This window comes from Arvicola amphibius, chromosome 3, assembly GCF_903992535.2.
Source record: "Arvicola amphibius chromosome 3, mArvAmp1.2, whole genome shotgun sequence".
NCBI lineage: Eukaryota > Metazoa > Chordata > Mammalia > Rodentia > Cricetidae > Arvicola > Arvicola amphibius.
This window is the reverse complement of record NC_052049.1, coordinates 122,051,569-122,074,480: the sequence shown is the minus strand read 5'-3', so window position 1 is coordinate 122,074,480 and position 22,912 is coordinate 122,051,569. Positions and strand designations below refer to the sequence as shown.

The following is a 22,912-nucleotide window of genomic DNA, read 5'->3' as shown; positions in this document are numbered from 1 at the left end:
ACTGTGCTCGATTTATTAGACCAGCCATCCCCAACTTCACCCTTTCCTTTAATACAATCTCTCTGCCCTTCCCACTGATTCTGGGCCTGCCTGATGCCTTACTCTTGGCCAATAGACAAAATCAACTTGACACAGGCAAAGGCTTGAAGAGGTTTTAAATTCCCTGCTGTTCCTCTGCTTGAACTTGGCCAACACCCTGAAAGCAAGCTTGAGTTGGCCCTGCTGGAAGACTAAAGACCACGTAGGGAAAGCCAAGTTGCGCCTGTCAGAGCTCCCCTAGATCCACCAGTCCCCAGCTGGTCTGTGAACCAAGCACAGATTATTGCACGAGCCTCGCCAAGATCAGCCAAGCCTGGTGCAGAGCAGCATGGTACCCAGCCACAGAGTCGTGAAAAATAGTAAGTTTGAGGGTTTCTAAAGTATCCATCTGTGTCTAAAGGAGACTGGTAAAATGATTATCAAAGGTAGCTAAGCCTAAGATACTCACAGGTGGTGTTGTTGGTTGGGAAGAGAGCAAAGGGTGAACACGTGACTCTGCCTAAGTAGATTGCTGCTGTGGGCGCACAGACAGCCAAAGGCCTTCGAGTGTTAAACGCTGGAAGAAAACAAGAAAGTGGTTGGCAAATCAAACCAATCGATCTTCAAGTTTCCACTCCCACATTCACTGCAATACTGTTAGGTGGTACCTGTAGCACGAATAATAAAAACCCAGAGACCTGAAGATCAGAAAAGCAAAGCAGCCAACCACTAAAGAGACCTTTTACCCCTTCCAATGCTCGGATTGAAAGGGCTATCCTCAGACTGCCAAACCTAAGACTCCACACTTCCCTGGGTTCCTGTCTCTTCCCCTCTGTATTCCTTTCTCCGTCCAGTCATATTGCTCCTGTCTCCACCTCCCTAGTACTGGATTTAAAGGCATTCTCCGAAGGAGGCTGCTTGTTTGTCCCTGCCACCCCGAACCGAAATAATCACATAGAAAACTGTATTAATTAAATCACTGCTTGGCCCATTAGCTCTAGCTTCTTATTTGCTAACTCGTACATCTTAATTTAACCCATCTCCATTAATCTGTCTATCACCACGAGGTCATGGCCTACCAACAAAGTTTCAGCACTTCTGTCTCTGGCTGCAGCTCCATAGCTTCTCCCTTGACTCCACCCCCTTTCTCCCAACGTTCAGTTTCGTTCCCCCACTCCACTGGCCTACCTCTATTCTGCCCTGCCAGGCCCAAGACAGTTTTCTTAATCAACCAGTGGTATTCACAGCATACAGAGGGGAATCCCACATCAAGGCATGTGATCCCAAGTGCTGGAAATAACTTTGTGTGAACTCTGTTTCTCTTTTAGACAGATTCAATCTTGTGTAGCCCAGGGTGGCCTTGAACTCACAGAGATCCATCTACCTCTGTCCCTCGAGTTCTAGGATTAAAGTTATGTGCAACTACTCCCTGGCCAATTTGGCTGACTAGTGTGGCTGCTTTGCCCTCTGATCTTCAGGCAAGCTTTATTTATTAAAACACAAATCATATACCACTATAGGTACCCTATAACCTGGATAAAGATAAAGGGAAGAGGAAAAAGGAAATTAATGACTAAGAATGTACATACCATAGGGCTAGGACTGGGGCTGAATGACAGAGCCCTTGCCTAACATGTGTGAGTTTGATCTCCAGGACTATTCTCTATATACCATATGTACAAGTATATACATAGGGTGTGTGTATATACACACAGGGAGCATAAGCATCCTTCTGACATGATCGACCGTATGTTATAACCATCCTACTATATGACCAAGGATGTATTGCAGGATGCAAGAACTAAAGGAGATAAAAAGATACAGTTATGAGAGGCAGGAAAAATGAAGGCGAGACACCAACCCAATTAACTGCCTAGAAAGAATAGAAGAATTCTTAGACATTTGGAAGCCTGTGAAATTTGACCTACCAAAGGAGTTGCTCGTCATATTATTTAATTAGTCAAAGCCTTCCTTGATTCCACACAAGCTGTGTTTATTTTATGTAAAATACTTCTTAGACACAGCTTATCCTCAAGTCTTTTGCAACACTCTTAGACAAGACTCTTCCTAGGCTGGTGAGAACAGCATAGGGATGACAGTTAGGCATCTAAATTATTTTCTAGACTCACATGGTGAAACTCGCATCTTTAAATTGCTGTGCAAAGTGAATCGGTGGCAGCGGATATAGGGGACATAGCCTTGACCTAATTCCGTGTTTTAGTCTCTGTCGTACTGCTGTGAAGAGACACCATGACCAAAGCAACCCTTATAAGAGAAAGCATTTAACTAGGGGCTGTTTACACTTCTACAGGGCCAGTCCATTATCATCATGATGGGAACCACGGTGGTAGGCAGACAGACATGGTGCTGGATAAGTTGAGAGCTTTACATACTGGCTCACAAGCAGTAAGCAGAGAGAGACTGGGCCTGCCGTGGGTTTTGAGTTTTGTTTGTTTGTTTCTTGTTTTTCGTTTTTGTTTTGGGTTTTTTTTTTTTTTTTGGCTTTTGGCTTTTGGTTTTTTGAGACAGAGTTTCTCTGTGTAACAGCCTTGGCTGATCTGAAACTAGCTCTGTAGACCAGGTTAGCCTTGAATTCACAGAGATCCTCCTGCCTCTGCCTCCCAAGTGCTGGGATTAAAGGCGTGTGCCACCACTGCCGGGCTGGTGTGGGTTTTTGAACACAAGCAACACACTTCCTCCAGCAAGGCCATGCTTCCTATTGTTTCTAATCCTTCTCAAGCAGTTCCACTCCCTGGTGACTAAGTATTCAAACATATGACCCTTCCCAAAAGACCGTGCTTGGCTACCTAGATGTAAGAAATTATCATAGGTTTTGTTCAAGCCCCATTTGTAAACTGTTGCAATAACTTCCCCAAAGAAACTTTACAGTCAAGCTCTCCTCCCTCTGAACTTTTTATGATGCCACTAATGGAGAAAAATCTGTTTAAAATCCAAGCCTATGTCATGACTTCAAGTGTTCCCCATCTGTACATGATAAAGTACATGATAAACCTGGCATTAAGAAAGTGATTACCCTGTGTTTTCTGAGCTCAGCTGAACAGCTTTGACGCAAACATGTCTCCTTTTCTACTCTCCGCACCCCACCTTTGACTTTTGGCTTTGGGTGTGGGCTTCTTTGGCCAATAATGAAGAGTAAAAACATTTCAGCGTGGCAAACATTTACTTGGAAGTTCCTCACACTCAAGAATAACTGCTGCCACAGACAGCTCCTATCTGACAATGCGGGGGTAGAAAATTACCCAGTGAGCCCCCACCTTGATACACCCTTTCCCTTCCCCTCTTCATGCCCTACAAAGCCTCAAGCCCCCAGTGCCACAGCACAGTCTCAATCTCCTCAGAGACTGTGGCCATTCCATTGCTCTGGTTAAAAGAACGATTCTACTTCTGAAGATGCCCATTTTCTGTCTTTTATTTCTACGGTGCCTCCGTCAAACCCATTCTAACAAATAACACATGGCAGAAAAGACAGAGTACCAAGTTCAAACCAAGATCTTGGGGGCTTTGACCATGTTTTCTCCTTTTTATCGAATACACACACATGCACAAGCCCTGGGTACCCTGCTAATTGTTAAGACCCACACAGCCCCATCACCTCTATCCACCCTGCCATTGTCCAACCAACCACACAGCCTAGGCAAGACAGCTCCCAGGTTACCAGGTCACCACCTACTTATGATTAAGCCCAGCTAAAACCAACCAAGTCTGGCCCCGCTCAGTAGAGAACTTGGGCTATTCTACCCATCCTCTGCAAGCATAAATGCTGATTGGTAAACCTCTCCATTGAGGATGACGTGTTATTCAATAATTGCTCTCTGAGACATCAATGTATCTTCCAACTTCTTCTCCACCTCCCCTCATTTAACTCAAACTACTTAGTATGTCCTGAGTCTCACAATCATATTCCAGTGCCTTGGCAAGCTGTACCCTCTGCCTAGGAGGCTTGCTTCTTTTTCTTACTTTGCATTTCTACCCATCATTCACAATACATCCACAAAAATGATCATCCAATCATCAATTATTTATTGAGACAAGGCACTGAGATGTCAGGATTGAATATGGCCATCTGTACACTCCCCAGATCACTGGTGAAGGAACACCAACTAGTTAATTGGGTTACTCTCCTCTTTCTCTAAACACTGATTTTTTTTTCTTACTTTGTTTCCCCATTTTTTGAGCTGTGGTCTTTCTATGTAGCTTTCTTGGCTGGCTTGGAACTCACTTATGTAAACCAGGTTAGCTTCGAACTCATACAGATCCACCTGTTTCTGCTTCCCAAGTGCTGAGTTTAAAGATGTGTGCCTGACTCTAATTATTTTCCTTATTTCTCCACAAGAACTATCTTTCCTCAGTTAAAGCATGTCTCAGCATGACTAGAGAGTAATAATAGTCTTATTTATGAGGAGCTGATGAGATCATAGGGGTTAAGCACCAAACCTGGAGATTTAAAAGCCCAATGCCAGGACCACTCGCTTGAGCCATAGGCCTCTTGTGTAGTACGAGGGCGCCCTCTGCTGTGTGTATGTGTCTTGAACACACTACTACGGAAAGAGTTTCCAGAATGGCTTATTTCAGGCAAAGGTTTCATTTTCTTAATCATGGGTGTTCTGGGCCTCTCCCCAGGGCCATAACCGCGGTCAGTTCCTTTTACGGCTGCCACTAATGCATATTTGTTTGTTGGTAGACAAACAACGCTGCTGTTTAATGAAAAATAAGAAAGAGCCACCCCAGCTGTAAGGGGTTAAGGTGTCAGAGAACACCCAGCCATGCCCCTGCTGGCTAAATTGGAGAGGCTTGCCCTTCTGGATCTAGCCCTGAAACTCTCAGCATCTTCCTTGAAGTTGTGAAAAGCGGTCTCAAGAAAGCCTGCAGTGTCCGGAGCACAGCTGCTGGCGAATGGGGAGAAAGTGGCCAAAGGCCCTTCTAGTAGAGGAAGGACAGATCCGGCCCCAGAATTTACATGGTCAGGACCACCTAAAGCCCAAGAGTGCCAGTTCCCAAAGTCACTGTGCTGACTCTGTCAAGGTCATGTTGGCTGTCTTTGTGGTCTGAGTCAACAAGATAATTTTGGTTTAGGTTTTGTATCTTGTTTAGATTACAAATAATCCCTTTATAAACAGTGAAGGATAGCTAGAGAGGTATGACAGATGAAAAAGAGAACACTTGCCGTGTCTGAAAGGCAAAAAGCAGCTCCACACAGAGGAGTTTAATTACAGGCATCTGGATACAGTGCTTTTGTTGACGGGGAATAAAGAAATTCACCGATTGCCACATAAAAAAATCCATAAACCAGATTATACGCCATGATTACTAATCATATCACTGTTAGAATATTAAAATAGCAAAGAAAAAATATCGGGATTGGCCTTCTAACGAACCACTTGCATTTGCTGCGATGGATAACAACCTTCTTGATGAACTGGCCCAGGCTTAGAATCAGTAGTAGACACGTCTCTAGGCACTGCAGAGGTTTAACGGAGGAAGCTCCGCCTTGAATGTGGGTGACACTATCCCGTGGTCCAGGATCCCGAACTGAATAAAAAGAAAGCAATTGGTCGCACCAGCCTTTGCGGCTCTCTGCTTCTTGACTGCGGTCACAATGCGACCTCACCTTCTGCAGCCAAAACTGAAGCCACTCCCAGCACAACAGCTTTTCTGCATAATGGACCACATAAGGGGCCACCGCATCCTCAAGCTGTGGTTATGTTGCTGCGTTTGTCAGGTACTTTGTGAAAGCAAGGAGAAAAATCACAAAGACGGTGCCGGGACGTGCCGCCACTCTGATAAACCGGGTCACCGGGAAGCAAGCCTTTGGAACCAAGGTATGCGAAGAAGACGGAGGAGTTCACAGCCGTGAACCAGAGAAACCTGAGAACGCTCTAAGCAGAGCTAAATGGGCCATTCTGGTGGGAGTTAGGAAGACCAGAATGTAGACAAAATTCAGACAGTAGAGGCCCAGCTCATGAGATTCCAGAGGGGACCTGAACTGAGGCCATTCATGTTATCCTCTGACAAAGAATCTGACTACATTCTAACCACGTGGGAAAAAAATTTTTTAATCAGGCTGAATTTTAAGGTAATGGACCAATTTCTTCAGTAGAGGGAATTTCAAGACAGCACAGCAGGCAAGCTGCACCATGGTTATTGCTCATTGTGCTTACTCGGATAACAGGAAGATGGGAAGGGGTGTGGGGGGTAGGGGTGGAAAGTGTACATGTGAGCAAGAGAAGGAGAGAACACGTGAGTGAGAAAACAGACTTACGTATGAAAAGGATTAGTGTCATTAAAGAGAAACCTTGCCTTCTGCTCTGAGACAATGGGGCAAGGTCCAACCCACCAAGGGCCTAATTTGTGAAAATGCAAATTAATTAGGAAGGAGAGAGTCTGGAGTGAGAACAGCAGCCGCAGAGGTTCTCCCCTAGAAAGCAACCACCTAGGGAAGTGTTTTTCCACGTTCAACAGCAGAGGCATACACAGGCCACCATGTCTGAGACAGATGAGAGTCAGACTGTATCACTGACTGACAGCACACCCAGACTGAATAGAAAGGAGAAAGCATCAGCCGTCCTTTGTCTCTGCTTCCTGTCTGCGGATGAAATGTGACCAGTCACACCACCCCCTCCTGCCTCCCCAGCGGGGCTACTCTTCATTGTCTTGCCTTCCTTGCCTTGATGAACCCTCATACTGTGAGCGGAATAAATCTTTCTTCTAGTGACTATTTTGCTATAAGAAAGCTGACTTTCTGCCTAAAAAGAATGCGTCATTTCTATTTTAGCAGTTACTGCTATAAACTTTTGTAAGAAGAGGGATATGTGTGGGGGTAGCATCATTTAGTTAAGATTTTTTTTGTTTGGGTTTTGCTTTTATTTAAAAACATATTCCATGCTAGTGAAAGGGTTCAAAGGTGCTTGATACTAAGCCTGATGACCTGAGTTTGACCCCCAGAACCCACATGGTAGAAAGAATAAAACCCACTCCTATGACTTGTCCTCCGACAGCCACATGTGGCACATGTGTTCCCACACATATATGCATGTAAGCAAGCATATAATAAATTCTAAAATTTCAAAATCTTATTCAAAGAACATTGCTTTGCCAAACTTGAAGTGTCCAATTTGATGCTAATATTATTCATGATTTTTTTGTTAAATTGCAAAATAATAACAATAAGCTGGGGCCTATGGTTATGTTGTCCTTCTCCTGAGTTTCCATGTGCTTTGCTAGGCTGTTGTGTGATGTTGTCAATTACTTATCACCGTCACCAATCAGAGACTTAAGAGACTTCAATTTTGACTTCAGAGAATTCTGACTTTAGTTAAAATGAGTAAACTTGTCCCAACTTAGTTCTTCCTCAGAACTCATAGAATAAGTGCTGGACGAGTGACTTCCTGCATTTCTACTTTCCCACCCATGTGTCCTGACAAACCACAGGACAGCACAACCCTGGGACTGCACACCAGGAACAGACAGTGACGATCTCGATAAATCCTCTTCTGCCTTTAACTCTTAACCTCTTGGTTCTGCCATATGGTAAAATCACAGAACGGTGTTAGCAGCATCCAGGGACCCGCAGACATCTAAACTCAGAGATCAGTCCTTTACTCCGAAGGGAACTGGCATGGCAAAGACTTTGAAAACCAAACCAATGTCGTCTACTGCCTCTGGGTGGAGCACACCATTGTGTACCAAAGTAGCACTGTTAAAATGCTACACCAAAAGGTGAGCTCCGTGGCAAAGGCCTATAATCCCAGATTCCTGAAGTAGGAGCGTCAGGAGTTCAAGACCAACTTGAGTAAGCAAGCCTTTGTCTCAAAAGAGAAAGAGGGGAGTCTGTTTTGGTTCTTTTGTACTGTGGTTGTAGTTTGGTGGTAATGCATTTGCCTGGCATAAGTTAGGCCCTGGGTTTAGTCCTCAGAACCACAAAAAAGAAATGTGATAAATAAATAATATACTGTGACTGGAAAGATGGCTTGGCTATTAGAGTGCTGGCTGCTCAGTCACGAGGACTGGAATTTGGGTCCCACTACCCGTGTCAGGTGGTTGATAAATTCATGTCACTCCAACTTCAAGATCCAAGGCTTTCTTTTGCTTCCTCAGGTGTGTGTGTGCACACACGCATATGCACACACGCACACACACACATACACACACACACAAATAAATACATAAATAAAGTAAAATAAGATAAAGCCTTTTTAAAAATGGGTTGTCTTTGTAATTGAAGAACAGATGGCAGATCAGGGTTTATAAGTGGGAATGCAAGTTTTCATAATTAGGAACCTCGTAACACAATCTTCAAAATATCCAGGAAATAGCTAAAACTTACTTAACGTATGAATAATTGGGAAAGTCACAGGAACTCTCCGTAGAAGAGACAGACAAGAGACAGAAACCCAGAGATGACCAGAAGTCGACACTATTAGACAAGAACTTTCATGCAGCCATTCTAACACACTCTACGAATGAAGGCAACACTTGTAGGAGCTGAGTGATGAGGCTGGATGTATAAACACGCTGATAAACATACTATTGACAGAAAGCTTATATTTTTTTCTTGTTTTTCAAGACAGGGTTTCTCAGTAGCTATGGAGCCTGACTTGTAACTCACTCTGTAGACCAGGCTGGCCTTGAACTCACAGAGATCCACCTGCCTCTGCCTCCCAAGTGCAAACTTATTTTTTAAGTACTTCAAAAATAACAGAAATCACCTCTGAATATGGGTGACATTTGTGTGGCTTCGGCAGTCTGTGGGACCACTAATTCATCCTTAGTGTGTAAACTGACTTTTTGGAGCTCATTCTCTAGGGAAGGATACCTTGCTCAGCCGAGATATAGGGGGAAGCCTTGGTCCTGGCTCAAAGTGATGTGCCAGACTTTGTTGACTCCACATGGGAAGCCTTACCCTCTCTGAGGAGTGAATGGGGGGGGGGTAGGTGGGGGAAGGAGGAGGAGAGGAAGGAGGAGAGGGAGTGGAAACTGGGATTGGTATGTAAAATGAGTAAAGGTTGTTTTAAAAAATAAATAAATAAAAGTTTTAAAAAGAAAAATAATAAAAACAGTTTACTTTGTAATTATAAAAATTATGAATCAAAATAAATCTAATAAAAAGTATATGAGATCTTTTAAATAAACCAAAAATTTTATTGAAATTCCCCTTTTTAATTTTTTTAAAAAAATGTTATATGTATGAGTGTTTTACCTGCATGTGTGTATACCACATGCATATAGTACTGCAGAGGGTGTTGGATCACCCTGAAACAGTGTAAACTGCCATGAGGGTGAGTGATGGGATTTGAACCCAGGTCCTGGGAGAACAGCCAGTTATCATAACCACTGCGCCTGCCCTGCCCACCCCACCCCTTTTGAGGTGAGGTCTTGCTATGCAGTCTCTGTTGGCCTAGAACTCTTTAGGTAAACAAAGCTGGCCTCAACACAGAGATCTGAGTATTCTGCCTCCCGAGGATTGAGATTAAAGGTGTGCACACCGTGCTGGATCTGAAGAGCTTGTTTTAAAAAGAACAGATTAGAAAATTGGAGGGAAATACCCTGTTTATGGTGGGGAATGTCTGATATTTTGATGATTTTAGTTCTCAGAAATGGATTATCAATAGAGTGAGTGTGCAGACACTTCAGGGGGTGGTGCATCCCACAGGACGGCCAACCTGGACGCTGTACTGGCCAGAGCTTCATCACTTAGCAGCGGCTCTATTATAACCCTCCTCTAGTTAGAGAAAAGGAATGGCAAGCTTGTTCCTGCTTACATTGTTCAATAACAATGTATTAGCTACTAAGGCCATATTTTTAAAGATAAATAAGAAATAAAAGAAACAGAAAAATGTTTTTAAGATGCTAAAGTTGTAGTAAAAAGACAAGCCCAACATGCACACACACACACACACACACACACACACACACACACCCATACAGCACTGGAGGCTAACAAACTCTCACAGCTTATGCTATATAGAAAGTGTGTGTAACATCCACTCTAGTAGCCACACCTAAACCAAACACCACAATCACAGGCTTTCCTTATCTAGAATCTACAGGGTGGGGCTCTTCCTGTCTCTTTCTTATATCCGCTATTTCTGCTTTTATCTTACTTTCTAAGGCAGGTACCAGCACCTCCAACTTCAGAAGGGAAAACTGTGACTCTGGGACTTTCATTTTCTTGTCTTGGATCAATCACTAAAGTGGCTAAATCGGGATTAAAACCCAAGCCAGCACTGCAAAGGCCCGTGTTTCTTCTGCTACACCAGCGCCTCTCTTCTGAGGAACAGACTATGGAAAGAATGCCTCTGGCTCATCTCAGGGAATGGGATACTGTGTCAGTAGGAGGATTTCCTAGCCAAAAATCTCGGTGCCTGTGATGATTCATCTTTAGATCATGTTCCTTGAGAGTAGGGGAGGGTATTTGTAAGCGGCTGGTTTTAGCATCTGAGAGTTGTAAGAAAGGTTCTCAAGGGAACCAGCCAACCAGATGATGGGAATCTCAGAGGTCATGGCAACCACCTGTTTTCCATACAGCTAAAATGTCAGCCCTTGCTCAAACTCCCTTCCCACTGCCTAGTCAGGCATGGTAGCACATGCCTGTAATTCCAGTATTTGGGAGGCTGATGCAGGAAGTATCATGAGTTGAAGGCCAGCTGTCATTTTTTAAAGCCTGAGAGATTTAGAATACTTTTGATTCCGGTATTTCTTTGATTCAGGGCTTTTCACTGACCCTGAGGTCACAGCTTCAGCTAGACCAGTTGGCCAGTGAACTCCAGGGGTCTTGCCTGGCCCTAGCACACTCCACATACCCCTATTTCTCCAATTTCAGCTTATAGATGAGGTTATAGATGCCCACTGCTATATCTGCTTTTATGTGGTTTTATGGTCCAAACTCAGGTCCTCATAACTGCACAACCAACACTTTGCCCACCAAGTCATCCCACGTTCTTACCAATATATACTTAAAAGACTTGGTCTATGACATTCTTTATTTTGTCACGATAAAACTTCATGAAATAGGCTGAAGGGTGTGACTCAGCAGTAAAGAGCACTTGTTCCCTTTGCAGAGAAACTAAGTTCAATTCCCAACACCCATATGGCAGCTCACAAGTCTGTAATCCCAGGGGATTCAGCGCCCTCTCCTGGCCTGAATGCATGCATGTATACATACATACATATATACATACATGCATACATACATACACACATATAAAAACTTCATGAAACTGTTATTTGGGATGACCTGTATTCATGTTCCCAGTCTGTGAACATTCATATTTGGCTACAGAATAAACCCTCTTACTTGCCCTTGAAAACAGCGCTGTGTTCTCATGTTAACAGGCTCTACCACATTAAAGCGCTGTGTTCTCATGTTAACATGCCATACCATATTAAGGCGCTGTGTTCTCATGTTAATGGGCTCTACCACATACTTCTCCTCTATTTCGCCATGAAACCTAATTGCATGGTTACAACACCTTGATCTGAGACATTTTGTAGTCGTAGAATATTAGAACAAAATCTCATCAAACATAGCTGAAGTTTTGTTTATAGAAGACTTAAGAATTACCTTACTAAATGTGACTAGAAGCTAATGTTTTTAGAAAATTGACTTAAAAACTTCAAGGAAGCCAGGTTTGGTGGCATATGCTTATAATCCCAAAAGTAAGGAGGCAGAGGCAAGAGGATTGCCATGGGTTTGAAGCTAGCCTTGACTACAAAGCACGTTGCAGGCCAGCCAGGCCTACTTCACAGTGAGACCTTGTCTTAAATGAGCAACTTTATTCCTGGAGCATGACTCAGCAGTTAAGAGCAATTATTGCTCTCACAAGAGAATCTGGATTTGGTTCCCAGTGGCCACATCAGGGAAGTCTCAACCTCCTGTAGCTCCAGCTCCAGGGCCTCCGACACCCTTCTGGCCTCTATGGGCACCCAAACACATACGCACAAACATGCATAAATAATTAGTAAACTTAATTATTTTTATTTTTTAAAGCAAGGAAATTTAAGCCAAACAAAATGTTCTTGCTATCCTCTCCCAACTGCCCTCTCTTGTCCCCACTATGAAAATGCTAATTAAATTGCCTTATTCCAAATATGTAAGATATTATGATATAATTACTTATAGTTGAAACAATATAGTGACATAGAACAACTCATATTGTTTAAGATTTTTAAAAATTTTTAGGCCAGGCATGATGGTGCATACCTTTAATTCCAGCACTTGCCAGGCAGAGGTAGGTGGGTCTTGAGATCCAGGCCAGCCTGGGCTACACAGGAAAACTCCTTTGTGTATGAGCATGGGCGTGGGTTTTTGAATGTGAGTGCAGTGCCTTCTAAGGCCAGAAGAGGATCTTGGATCCGCTGGAGCTGGAGTTATAGGCATTTGTGAGTGTCCCAGAGGGGGTGATGGGAACACAGCTCAGGCCCCTGCCAGAGCAGTAAGTTCCTAATGACTGAGACATCTCTCCTGGACAGCTCATGTTCAAGGCCAAGATTTTTTTTTCCATTTGATAACTAAAAATCTCCTAGCATCTTTTTCTCAAGCCATCATAACTAATATTCTAAAGAACATTTGCTAACTTTGAATTACAAATGAAAACTGAACCTGTCAAAATGCGCGTCCAGCTGCTGGGTAATGGCACTGGGTTTTGATTCTACTGCATGTACTGGCTTTTTGGGAGCCTAGTCTGTTTGGATGCACACCTTCTTAGACCTGGATGGAGAGGGGAGGGCCTTGGACTTCCCACAGGGCAGGGCACCCTGACTTCTCTTAGGAGAAGGAGGGGGGAGGGGGAGGGACATGGGAGGAGGAGAGGATGTGGAAATTTTAAATAAATAAATAAATAAATAAATAAATAAATAAATAAATAAATAGAACTAGCCCCACGTTCTCATCCCCAGATGTGAGTGTCTGAAGGACCGGGCTTGTTCTGTTTTACTGTTCCACTGAAGATAAGAAGGGTATCGTTTTATTCTGAAGAATAAATGTGCCTATTAAATACAGCCTCCTCTGCATCAACCAGGAGACATTAGAACAAACATATCTGGAACACTGAAAATATCAGCAAAAGATGAAAAAGAAAGATGAAGCCAAGCATAGAGATCTCTTAGGCAGACATGTATTTATTCACTATACATGTCATTCTCTGCTCCAAGACGCACGATGGCTCAGAGTCTAACCGTCAATCATACTAAATGTCAAAGATGGGATCTTTCACAAGTGACATTCAAAATGAACTGGTCCAAACTCGTTCTTAAAGTCAGATGTGTATGCTGTACCGTGCAGTATATCTCAGATCGTCAGTCACTCACACTGCATAGGGCTCTCTCACTCCCAGGTCAGGATTTATGGGAGCCACCACATGACCAGATCAGTTCTCCAAGTCCAGCCTCCCACTTTTTCTCTTTCTCTGTGTTCTGAATGAGACTCCTGTCCCACAGATAGTGTGGGCTCGGGTGGGTGAAATGGTTTACAGGAAAGAGCTCTTTGTCACTGGCTTCCAAACATAGCTCTTCCATTCACAGAGAGGCCACCTCTCCTCCCTTTGGTGGGTTTGCTATTGCGGCTGCTATTGTTTTTCTGGTTTGTTTTGCTAATTGGTTGATTTTTTTACAAGATTTCATGTATGTAGCTGAAAATCCCCTTGAATGATTTCCTTGCCTCTGCCTCCTGTGTCCTGAGATTACTGGGGCAACCACACCTGGTTTATACAGCGTTGGGAATCTAACCCTTGTTTCATTCCTGCAAGGTAAGCACTCTACGTCTTGAGCTACATCCCCAGCCCACAAAGAGAAATCTGAAAACGGATTGCAAGATATTAGAAGGCCTTATCATTCTGGATAAACGGAAGGTTCAAAGGGGGCAAAGTCAAGATAAGACTAGCTTTAATGGTGAAGTTTCTGACACTGCCAGGAATCCTCTGGCTCTCTAAGAGTTTGTCATTATGAAGACAGATTGGCCGGGGCCTGGACGAATGTGTGGTGAGAATCCCTATGTAGGTTGCCACCATTGACCATTAAAGTAGCTTGGCTTTTTTTCTCCAGGACCTTCTCAAGGCTGCATCAAATATATATCGTACGCAAAGCTGGGGTGGGAGGGAGTGGAGGGATTGACAACTGACGTTCGGATCTGGGTCACAGAACTGACTGAAGCTCATAGGCCCTGCTCCAGACCACAGTCACGTGGTGCAGACTCCATGTGCGCTGCTAAAGGAAATGCATTTTCGTCTCGCTTGCTCCATGTGAAAATAACACAGTTCTGAATTTTAAAAGGCCGAGTTCAAAAGAGAAGGCTGTCCTGTGCTGTTTCTTTCTCTTCGGTTCTAATCTGGCTGTCAGGAAGAAGGCTGGGGGGTCAGGAACCCTCGATGGCTCACAGGAGTGGGAACCGGGGTTTCACGCCAAAGCCTGACTGTGCCTTCCTCAAACCTTGTCACTGTGAAGCGAAAGGAAACAAAATGCAGAGTTCGGTCAGAGGGGAAGCAGTGTGGGAGGATCTAGTCAAGCTTGATGTTCCCAGCGCTTTTAAAATCTGAGTGACAGTTCCTTCGTGTTCTCTGAGAATGTGTCGAAACATGCCCTTTCATAGAGGCTAACGGATTGTGTAACCTTAGGTTTTAAGGTTTCACTTTCGGCAGGTGGTTCTCTGCTGCTGTCACGCCCGCTGTTCTGTTGGCAGCATACTAAATAAACCTGTTTTTAAAAAAAAAAAAAATGTATTAACTTCTTTAGTGTATGAGCGGGTGCGCATCCCCATGAGGACACATGTGGAGGCCAGAGTCCAACGTGACATGTCTTCCTTGGTTTCCCTCCACCTGAACTCCTTGAAACAGATTCTCTCACTAAACCAGGAGCTCACCAACTCTGTTTGATGGCTGACCAGCAAGGCTCTGGGATCTGTCTACCTCTGCCTCTTACACGGCTCCCGAGTACTGGGCTGTAGGTCCTGCGTGCCGTGTTCAGCTTTTACATCGGTGCTGGGGACCAGAAGTCGAGTCCTCATACCCACAAGTCATCTCTCCAGCCCACATTTTACTAATCACATCTATAGACACAGTCGGAGTTTTCTGGCTCGATGGCGCGAGCTTGTTTGAGCTAGAACCTGCCGTGAGTGGAGTCTGGAGGGCACCCGTGGGCATTTCCAGACACTTGAGTCCCTCAGCAAAGGTTTGTACAGAGATGAGTGGATAGTGGCAAAAGAAATAATTTATTAAGGGAGAAAGGCCCTTCCAAGGGTGGAAGAGAGGCTGGAGGAAGATCCGAGACCGAGTGTAGCTCTTTATAGGTCGTTTGCAGTTGGCTCTCCTCCCACATTCGCATAGCGCCGGCTTTTCCTCACACATGCTCCCTCGCTTGGTCCTGTTTGGGGTGGGGGCGTCCATTCTCTCACTCTGCCCCTGCTTTCTTCTCTGTGCTGATCCAAATGGCTCGAACATAAGTTTGTAGTTCATGGGGATGAGATTTAAAACAAACAAAAAAAAAAATCTGTGGTCCCTCAGACAAAGAGGTCATGTGCAAACATCTCAGGCCAACAGCTGACTGAGTCCAGGATAATAATTAGACTTGCAAGTCCTAAGGGCTGGTGTGTCAGGGTGCTGCAAATAACCGTCCTCAAACCTTAGGGAGTGAAAGGATCATTCAGGAAGCAGGCTTAAGAAGGATGCCGCAATCCAGACCCCAGTCTTGGAGAGTCCGTCCCGTGGGGCTGGGGCGGGTGCAGCAGTTTGCGAGGAGTCGCGATGCTGTTATCGTGTCTGTGAGAACTGTTAACTCACAAAGGAAACTGCAACCCACCTCTTTCCCCTGTTTAAAGAAATGTCGACTCCTGCGAAGTGTTTCATTATCGTCTTTCCTAAAATAGCACCGAAGGCACACAGCAGCAGAACCAGCACCTGTAGTGGGGGGTTCTCCGGCAGAGATGAAAACAGTGTCTAATGGCGGTGGACTGAAGAAAGGACCCACCAAGTCCAGCCTGCGGGAGCAATGAGTTTAATGGCGATGCTTCCAGGAGCATGGATGACGCAAGGCAGTTGTAAGGAGTTAATACAGACTCTGGCAAGGAGAGGGACAGTGAGGAGGTAATAAAGACACTGGAATTCCAAGATAGCCAGCTTCTTCCTCACTCTCCTGACCTGAGACAAAAGCGTGGCATCTTAAAACAAAGGCGTGTGGGCTTATTCTCCAGCCAATAGGCCTCTTGCTAATGGACTGACTTGGATTTCAAGGCTGGATCAGGGCGTATTACTCAGTAGTTGTGGACCAGTCGGCCACCCTGTCTTCAAACAAACCAACCTAAATTAGCGAAGGGAAATTCTTCAGAGACTTAGAAAACAGAAGAGACTGGATCTTTGGCTTCCCAAGTACCCCCTCTGCTTGTGGGGGGTGGGGTCTTTCCTCTATGGGGCTGCTGTATGTGCATGTTTCCTCTCCCTCAGAGAAAGCCCTTTGTCTACTGTTGATTCTGTCGGCTGCTGTATATCGTGTTCGATATTTCCCTGCTGCTAACTATCAAACTCGAGGTTTTCCCTACCTTTTAATTCTTTAATTGGCAGAGAAAACAAATCCTATCAGGACCCTTAGATAATAACAGCTACATCACCATAAAAACCCCATCCCAGGATAGATGACAATTAACAAAACCCACATCACCGGAGTTCTTCCTTTATCCCCAGTCTACCGCTACAGCCGATAAAATACAGAACCAGACCCCAGAACCACAGTCAGTGTGCAGCTGGGGTGCATGTAGTGGGTGGAATCTCAGACACGGCTCTGGTGACACCCACTCCCTTCAATGAAGGAATGCTAATAGACTCCTTATCATAGACCTATCTGTTACTGCCTTGTTTTATTTTATGCGATGGCCATGGAATTCCAGCATGTTAGCGCCTAGGGGGTCTGCCTCCCCAGTGCTAGGGTTACAAGCCTGCTTGACCACTCCTGGCTTTCGCATGTGGCTTCTGGGGATTGGAGTCAGGTTCTTCCTGTTGGCAACACAAGTCCCTTGCCAACCAAGCTCTCTTCCCAGCCCTTCTTCTGTTTTTATAGCTAAGGACAGTAAAGCCCACAGGAGTCAAAGCTTGGCCGAGGGTTACCTATTGGTAAACCAAATGCTCTCTGCGAATCCAGAGATGCTGTTTTTCCCAGACCATTATTTATAATGATCTAGTGAGTAGAGATGAGCATCCCCACCCACCCACGTGACGAATCCCAGCGAGTGTGTACCAGCTAATCCTTGAGATGGAGCTGTCATCTCTGCTTAATCCCCACAGCAATGGCTGACCAGCCACCAGCACTTTCTCTTATCATCTACCACCCACGTGAAGGATGTGGTTCTGGAGCTCTGTTCTCGGGGAAACGGAAAATGTACAAATTGCACATGTTATGTGGCTGAGCAGCACAACAAAGTCTTTGCCTGGAAGGCATGCTCATGGACCCCACACCTTTGAGATTAGCAGACCACAGTAAAGAAACCAAAGTAAACTCTGAACCATGTGCCTAATGGTGCGAGGGACTGCCTTGATGGTTAGTTACTGGGGTCTCTCTTCTCCCTCGCCTTCATTGTAAGGGAGGAGCCCATCCTCAATAACTTCTAAGTCTGTTAATCTCTCACTACCTAATAGCCATGACTGAGAAGAAGTGTGACTACTTGGTCTCAGAACTGGAGAGCACTAAATTCGCTTTTATGTTCTGCCTCTTAGAACTAAGATGAATGCCTCTGAGCATTCATCTCCTCAGTTTTGAGATAAGACCCAAGATAAATGCTTCATTAACTCTAGGGACCCAGTATTGCATATCTGTGTAATTCTGAGGTTCAGATGAGATGATTCCTTGACTCCAGAGACAAGCCTAGACAATGCAGTATCTCAAAGAAATAAATAAATAAAACTTTCTAGCTACGAAACCAGCTGGGTATAGTAATCCCAGCGCAAGAAAACTGAGGCAGGGGATTGTGAGTTTGAAGCCAACTTGAACTCTATAGTGGGACCCTGTCTTTAAAAAAAATTCCAAATGAATAAAATTCAAATAAAAACAAATATTTCACATGATAAAAATGATGAAATGAAACAGAACCCATGAGAGTTTTTTTAATTTTTTTTTATTTTATGAGCATTGGTGTGGGGGTGTCAGATCCCCTGGAATTTGAGCTACAGGCAGTTTTGAACTGCCATGGGGGTGCTGGGAATTGAACCTGGGTCCTCTACTGAGTCATCTCTCCAGCCCCCCACCCACAACAAGAGCGCTTAACACACAGTAGGCATCCAGCGAAGAGGTCCATGAAGTTTGACCCCAGCTACACACGACTTAAATAATGAAAATTTCTCATGTTGGTAGATGAACTTGAAAATATGCTCAACACATCAGGCTTTGATGAGTAATTCATAAACACTGTCAACTTGTTCGGGGTGGTGTAAGGAAAGATCAAAAGCAGCGAGCACCTTGAATATTTCATGAGGGAGCTAACAGCCTTTGCGAAGGTTCTTTCAACTGGATAAAGTTTTTTTTTAATTTAGTTTGCTTATTCATGTAGTAGAACTTTTAGAACTAGACCAGTTTTTTCCCCACATTCCTGCTTCTAAAAAGTGTGGTAGTGAGCACAGACCACATATTTAGTCATAGAAACATTACCTGTGTACCCCAAAGCTTTTACTATCTGGCCAGGAAGTCATAATGTCTTCAGCAGATACTGAGCCGGCGATGATGCTGGACCACTAGACACTAAAATTAAGCATTGAAGGGTGTCTGCGCAGAGAAGCACACATGGGAGGGACACAAACAAACCAGCACAATGTGCTAAGTGCTATGAGAATGTGGGCAGGAGGCCCAGAGAGAAAGGAATTATCTGGGGACAGTTTCCAGGAGGCACTAACACTTAATGGCATTCTTAGCAAGTGAGCGGGAGTGAGCCAGGAAAACACTGGGACGTTCAGACCATATGATAGCTCGGCAAGGTCGTGGCGAGAAGAGACAGAGGACACACTTGAAACTACAAATAGTCAGAAGTAGTGCAAATGAGAGCTGAGGAGAAGCAGATAAAGCAGGCCACCAGAAGATAGACCATAGGTGGCCAGGGATCCACTAAGAAGACCGTCTGTACAAAATGATGATGGTGGTGATGATTCTGTTTCTTTTGATGTTCCTGTTGCCCAGAATCCCCTCCATACTATCATTCTCCTGCCTAATAACTATTACAGCATTCCAACTGCCCACTGATGCACCTGTCTTCCTCCACTAAGCTCCATGAGGATGGTCTCCATGAGGATGGAGAGAACCATGTTATCTCCAATAGTTAGTATGATGTTCAACACATAACAGTTGCAAAATAGGTATGTGAATGAGTAAATGAGTGAGTGAATGAGTGAATAAATGAATGAATGAATGAATGGGCAAACCAAAAAAGAAAGATGTTAGAATGAGTTCAGATGGGCAGAAACTTTAGTCAGCATCAAGAAATCATTTCTCTCTATTCTAGAGGAGAGCAAGGATAGTGTTTGGGATAGCCACCCATTTTGAGGGTCTAGGACAAACACTGGTGGGCAGCAAGAGGTATTATGATGGTTCAGGGTGCCCAAGGGACCAAGAAAAGTCACATATAAAAAGAGACTTACAAGTGAGGTGGGAATTTAGCTCTAATGACTAAGACTCCTCCACATGGAAGGTACAAGATGTCCACACTTGATAGTTAGCAAATGTCCCTCTCCCTGGGAAGGTGATTCATGATGTGTCCTGAATACCCCGTCCTGTACACTTAGGAATCTTCCTGTATGCCCCTGATATTAATAGTTAGGGACAGAAAGAAGGTGGTGATCAGTAAGAGAAACCATACAGAGGTTTGCAATGTTAGCTTTATCTAATTACACCAGAATGCTAAAGAACATGAGGATAAAACTTAAGCATCACCAAATGGTTTGAAGGTCTCCAGTAAAGTTGTCTCTGGCAAAGATTAAGGTGATCCTGTTGTCTTTGTCTTCCACCTGTAGCTTCAGCACCAGCTCCCCATTAGTGAGGTCTCCGAGCTTCAGTTTCTATGGCTGCTTGTGGTGTGACAGAACCTTGGACAGGGCTAGCATGCAGTGGACTCACTAAGTGCTCCCTGTCATGAGCACCCTGTGTGGCAACAGGACCCAGGCTTCAGCAAACAAGTCTGGTATCCAATGTCTGAAGGGTGTATGTGTCACTCCTGGGCCTGTTCCTCCCCGTCCCACCACACACAAACCTGCTCAAATGGCAGTAGACCCTCGGAAGTGTTCTGCAAGTAAAGGACATTCTGCTAACCATCTGCCAAGGGCCCTCCAGACCCCTGAGAATGTGTGCCACACGCTAACTCTTTAAAGACACACACCCACATGTGTGAGCTAATTTCAAAATTAAAGCCAGGGTGTCAGGGACCATGTTTTGTTGGGAATCTCTCAAAGCGTGGTATTTTTTGTTTGTTTGTTTTGTTTTGTTTTTCGAGGCAGGGTTTCTCTGTGTAGCCCTAGCTTCCCTGGGACTCACTCTGTAGAACAGGCTGGCCTTGAACTCACAGAGGTCTGCCTGCCTCTGCCCCCCTAGTGCTCGGATTAAAGGTGTGCGCCACCACCGCCCAGTATGCATATTAGTTCTTAAAGCCTCCCTGCATTGGGATCATCTGGAATCCATCTTTCAAGAAACAACTCCCACATGCCCGTCTGAGCCGCAGTTGGGTGGCTTTCAACTCTCAACTTCAGCTGCACTCTAAGGTCATCTGGATGATGCTGTGCTTTCTGTTCGGGTTGTGTTTGTTGTTTTAACTCAGGTGCTTAGACTCCACCACTAAGATTTCTTTTTAATTGGTCTGGAAAGGACGCTATGTCAGTAGCTTGAAAGATCTTCCCTGCTTTATTGATTTTCTTTGAATGCAGATGGGAATGAGAAGCAGGGTGCTGTGTAGGGAGGGTTGTCACGATAGTTCAGATAGATTCTCAGCAAGGAACGGCTTCATGGAGGGCATCATGAAGCAAAAGGGTTAACATCTCCCTTGCCTGTGGTTACGACAAAACTGGCACAAATAACAGATGTGATCCGTTCACCTAAAAAGGGATGTACTAGCAACACGCTATGTTTGTCTTGTTAACACGTATGTTAATGTGTATTTTCCATTCCCCCTCCTCGAAATTTTCTTTTTTCTAGCTCTATTTGTACAAGGACAAGAACCAAATTGTAACATGCGATTCGTAGGGGCATGATTTGTGCTCTGGCTTTACTCGGGGGTAGAATATTTATTTCCTGTTTCTTTTTGTCAGACATGTGCATATGTATATATGTATGCATGTTCACATGTGTGCATGTGTTTTGAATGTGTGCATTTGTTTGTGTGCATGTTTGGCGGTTACACATATATGCAGGTGTGTGCATGAGCATCTGTGCACAATCACGTGAAGGTTAGAGAACAACCTCAGGCGTCATCCCTCAGGTGCTCCCCATCTTTCACTAGAGGACCCCTTGTGGTGTGGAACTTTGTCAAGTAGGCTAGACTAGCCTGCCTGGAAGTCTCCAGGATCTGTCTGGGCCGTTCTGCCTCCTACCTTGCCATCACTACAATTACAAGCTAACAGCACTGTCCTGGGTTTTCACATGTCTGTTGAAGGTCTGCACTCAGGCCCTTGAGCTTACAAAGTAAGGACTTTCCCCACTGCACCCTCTCCTAAGCCCATTTCTTGTGAAAGATATTGGAAAAGGCACAAGACCAGATGAATTCTGTGCTTTCAGTGGGCACTCTGGGCTCTGCCCCAAGATGCCAGCAGGCTGGACTCATTCTCCCTCTGGCCATAGGATTAGCAGAGGGAAGGTTTGAGAAGCAATGGGATCATTTGAAATGGGACACTCTGGCTTGTCTTGCTTTCTGATCCTAGGCAGCTGGAGCATCTTGGCTAATCTCAAATGCTAGAAATAATGTGCTATTTGTCACTTCGGTCCCAGCCAAGGGTCACGCAGATGCTAAAATAAATTCTAAAAGCCGTTTTCATGAGTGGCTTAACTTTATTGACATGAGAACTCAAGAGACTGACAAAGACTTTCTCGTCCATGTCTTCTGAAGCTTCGAGTCAGTTTGGTGGCAGACAGAGTGGGTTGGGGGGATATGTGTCGGCACAGACCAGGGGCTGGTTGTTACTCTGCATCATCAGGAATCTGGTTTAATTTTAACCTGGTGGCCTGCATAGTGTATTTGCTAGGAAACAAGCCTAGGGCTCACTGGCTGACAAGCCTTTGGCAGCCCACAAGAACAGCATCTTTAGAAAGCACACAAGGGACCTAGTGCTGCAGTGTGTCAGGCATTGTGAGTGTGGGTCAGAGACGCTGCAGTGCCAAGAGTGGCATCCCATGACAATAACAGCAGCAGAAGCTCAGGGCACACAGGTGTCGCTCCCAGGAGTGCAGCATGGCCCCTCAGTATTGGTAGGACCTCACAAGAAGCCACATAAGGAGAACGGTGATCAGGACAACCGTGAAGTTGAGGAACAGCTCCTGGGTAGACCGCTCCATCTTCTGAGTTGCTGGGTGAGAATTCCAGGCAGACTTCTGAGAGCACACCAAGGGCCTCTGGCTTAGCCTCACTTCCTAACAAAGTAAGAGAGACAACACAGTAGATAAGGGAACGTGCCTGGAAGCTGCCCAGCCTTCCTTCAGAGGAAAAGGAAGTGTTGTGGAGAAGGAGAGCATTTGTGCTGACTTGCTCCATCCTTCCCCCCAAACTGATACATTGACATCCTAGTCCCCAGTACCTAAGAATGTGACTGTGCTTGGAGACAGGGTCTTCAAGACGTAATTAAGTTAATATGAGGTCACTGCCATAGGTAGCTTCAGCATTAACTTGATCTAAACCTAGATTCACCTGGGTAGAAGGACCTCAACTGAATAATTC

The 22,912-nt window shown here is 44.8% G+C and overlaps 1 protein-coding gene across 1 annotated transcript; it reads right to left on the bottom strand.

Annotated features, from left to right (window-relative positions):
* Positions 1 to 22,437: 22,437 nt before the first annotated feature.
* On the bottom strand, positions 22,438 to 22,533 carry Sln (sarcolipin). Its single transcript, XM_038321325.1, has one exon. The coding sequence runs from the start codon at positions 22,531 to 22,533 to the stop codon at positions 22,438 to 22,440; it is 96 nt and encodes a 31-aa protein (XP_038177253.1).
* Positions 22,534 to 22,912: the final 379 nt, after the last annotated feature.